This window comes from Fulmarus glacialis, unplaced genomic scaffold (assembly GCF_000690835.1).
Source record: "Fulmarus glacialis isolate BGI_N327 unplaced genomic scaffold, ASM69083v1 scaffold39499, whole genome shotgun sequence".
Taxonomy (NCBI): domain Eukaryota; kingdom Metazoa; phylum Chordata; class Aves; order Procellariiformes; family Procellariidae; genus Fulmarus; species Fulmarus glacialis.
Window position 1 is genome coordinate 24,888 of NW_009233361.1, and position 3,731 is coordinate 28,618.

The 3,731-nt window shown below is 44.4% G+C and overlaps 1 protein-coding gene across 1 annotated transcript in view; it reads right to left on the reverse strand.

The window, feature by feature from the left end:
- Positions 1–708: 708 nt before the first annotated feature.
- The window catches only part of WFIKKN2 (WAP, follistatin/kazal, immunoglobulin, kunitz and netrin domain containing 2), a 4,772-nt gene continuing 1,749 nt past the window's right edge, over positions 709–3,731 (reverse strand). Inside the window, exon 2 of the mRNA XM_009585299.1 lies at positions 709–2,724. Within this exon, the coding sequence (XP_009583594.1) occupies positions 1,213–2,724 (1,512 nt within the window). The 3' untranslated portion in view covers positions 709–1,212. The remainder of the gene's footprint in view (positions 2,725–3,731) is intronic.

A 3,731-nucleotide genomic window follows, 5' to 3' on the forward strand; every position in this document is an offset into this window, starting at 1 on the left:
ACACAAATGTTAAAATGATCAATCCTATGTGTATGCACGCGCTTATACCCACAGCCCGCGCTGTCTTTCTTAGGGTCTTTATTCATACGCGTGTATACAGTGGCCTGGCAGAAAATGTTTTCCGTGGTTTGAAAGAATGCTCTAAAAGGGTCAAATTGAGAAACGCCTTTAAAGAGTGTCCACTCTGTGTGTCTGTGTCTGTGCATTTTGGTTTCAGCAGCTTTGTGTCTGTGTCATATAATCTGTAGACTGTGTATTGCACTTTTCTATTTTGAATTCTGTTCTGACTCCTCTTACTTTACTCTCTCACCTATAAAAACAGGATTTCTAATGAAAATAAGCAATAAATTGCTGTATATGCTCAGATGTAAAGGATTTTCAAAAGCAAGACAGCTGGCAGCACACCGCTGTCCTTCTGCCTTGGATTTTTTGCAATAGACAATATATTGATTAAAACAGAAATAGGAAAGTGCAATAGAATGAGGGTGTTTGCTGACCTTGTTCGATGACAGAAAAGTCATTTCGGGGTGAGACTGTGCCTTGAGCTTTTGCAGGGACCTGTTGTCCTGGGCATAGGATCAAGGGAGTTTTTTTCTCAAGTAAGGATTGCAAGTAGGTAGTAGTTGCCATTTAAAAATGAGGTACAATCCTAAGAAAACTGCTAGGAAAATTTCAATCAAAAGAAGAAAATTCATAAGGCATAGATTGGTTCAATGTGCACAATTGTAAATATAGACAATAATTTACAGGCTTTTCTCTTGAAATATTAATGCTGCTATGAGGAGACAAGAGTGTGACTTACTTATAATGACTTACCATAACATTTCCATACTGTAAATGAGACAGATTAAGTTGACATTATATATTACTTAGCTATGTACCAATTAGCTAAACAAATGCTATGAATTCCGTCATTTATGATGGAAGCTACATAAAAATTGTATAATTACTGCAGTGAGTCATCTAGTTAAATGGCACTCCTATATGGACGAATTGATTTCAGTGCAAGATTAATAGCCTTTTGCTGCTGTTTTACGTGCTTGCCAAAGACCATACTACATTGTTGCTAAGCATCATTAATGGATTAAAATAAGGGTTCTGCATAATTCCTACGGTGTATCTTCAAACAGCTTGTTTAGTTTGTGCACTAGCCTAGCGCTTGTTAGCCCTACATAACACACGGGTCTGGAAGGCTGACACGTGTGAAGGAGGTTAATGCAATCCTAAGAACTCTTTCAAAAGCTCACAGGTTTTCTTGTGGATGACTTCGCGGAGTTTCCGCACGCGCCGGATGCTGGAGGTGCCCACAAAGCTGTCTGGCTGTAGGACAGCCATGCCGTTGTGGACATCTCCCATGATGATGAGCTGGCCATCCACTGTGGTCATGTTGGGACATGGGCAGCTCCAGTCCATATTCAAAAGCGTGATTTCTAGTGGTTCCTTCCCCAGGAATTTTAATCCCATTTTTTCATCTTTGAGAATCTCCTCCACTGTCACCAGGGCATGTCCTGAGTCTTGGTCTTCGGTCAGCTCTGTTATACGGCCCAGGATAACAAAGTCGCTTTTGCAGAAGCTTGTCACCAGCTTCTGGCGCGGTTTGCAAGCTTTGCAGTGCGTGTTCTTCGGGAAAGGGCACATCTCTTCACAGGCCTCCCGGCTCTCAAAGTTGTTCTCGTTGCCTCCACACCCGCCGTAAATGAAGGACTGGCACTGCTTTGTCAAGCTGTTATAGGCCCATCTGGGCTCGTAGGCCTTGCAGTGACCTTGGAGGGCTGGCAGATTGCAAATGTTGATTGGGCCGTTCATGCACGTTAACATACAGTTCTCATAGGTCTCAAAGTGGTTGAGGTTGCTGTTACAGTTCCCATAGATGAAGGTAAAGCAGTTGTTTTTCTTTGCATCGTAGTACCACCTGGTCTGCTCTTCCCCACAGTCTTCGCTGTCTGGTTGCTTCAGGCACTCATCGGTCGGAAAGTGTGTCTTGTTTTGGGAAGCTTCTTTGGATGTGGGTTCTCCTTTGATGACTGACAAAGGGAAATCAGCCCTGAGAAGGCCACCGCTGTTTTTGGCGGTGCAGGTATAGATGCCTGCATCTTGGAGCTGGGTGTTGTAGATGACCAGTTGGGCGATGTTGGTGACCACGACGTTCCCTCTGACGTGATTTGGCTTCATAATGACTTTGTCTTTCCCATCGACCTGCTTTTCCCACGTGATTTCTGGCTTGGGTCTCCCTGTAACATCACAGAGGAAGCTGACGGTCTCTCCCACGTAGACGGACTGATGGATGGGGTTGTTCACTAGAGCAGGCGGCAAGATATCAATGACCGTTGTCTCGGAATAGGCAGTAGTAGGGCGAGCTGTTGTTTCTGGTGGGATAGGGCTGGTGTTCGGCCAGGTAAGATGGTACCTACAGGTGACTACATTCAGTGTAATGCCTTTGATGCAAGCTTCTGCATCCATGTAGCACTTGTTGTAGTAGGTGAGCCCGTCGGAGGCACAGGTGAAGCTCGGCTCCTTCTCACACCTGTCCTTGCACTTGCAAACGGGTTGCCCATCCCAGATGTCGCACTCTGAGCCTTGCTGGATGCACATGAAACGGTCGCAGGTTGCCTCTTTGGGCATTCCCACCGGCCCTTTTTTCCCCTTGACGTCCATGTACCGAGCTGCCACGCAACTCTTTGTTCCACAGACATTGGGGCAGCACTTCTCAAAGGTCTCGCATTCCTACCTGATCATTGCTGGGGACAGAGTAAAGTCCTTTTTAGAGACCCAGCAAGCAGAGAGCCCAGATACTTTCAAGGTGTTAGCTCAGGGGACCCATGTTGGCCACAGATGTCTGTGGTCCAAAACTCAGTGTCCCCACTGGAAACGAGTGGAAACATCCCTCCAGAATCTCCTGAGAGGTGTACAAACACACTGGGATTTCTGAATTGCTTCAGGAGAAGACTCTAGAGAAGGAAAATGTGTTTCTGTTTCTTAAACACTAACCTCATCATAAATCTTTCCTAGAGTCACATGGACTTTTTGACTACCGAACCAACAACCCCCCCCCTTCCGCACTCTCCGAAATGCCTGAGGACAAGCCCTGAGAAACAAGAGCGGATGGAAGGTCTTATCATATGGCTGTAGGCAGTAATCCTTCTTATTTTCCACAGAAGTATGTAAAGTATTATTTGAATTCCCTGAGACTAACAGCCTACTCTTGGAGGTGAAACTGCCAAGGATTTGTAATTGTTCACATTGTAGAGGAAATAATAGAATATCTCAAAAGTAAGGAAATTCTTGCTCCAAAAATAATTTTTCTATGGTATTTAGAAAAACAAACCCAAAACAGCTCATTATGGCTTCTCTGTCCTATTTTAGTCCTATTTGCAAATGCAGCATCGCTCTTCTAGTGATTTATTACACCCCATCTCAGCTACAGTTAGCTCTAAATTGTGGTTAATTTCAGCAGAATTTTCATCTTCTGTTGCAGAAAAGGTATTTGATATGTGTGATCACAGCTGCTGTGTTGTTATGGATTACTTTAAGGGACCACGAATGCTGCTGCCATGTACATGACAGGGCACACTTCCACCGTGTGTTAAACCTCTACAACCCCCCTGAAATCCAACGGCTTTCTCCGTAAGTGAGAACAAAATGGGTTTTAAGCTACCAAACTAAATAGCTTCCCCTGAGTCCAGTATCCTTTCCTTATTGGGAAAAAGATGACCTAATAACATAACTCTTTC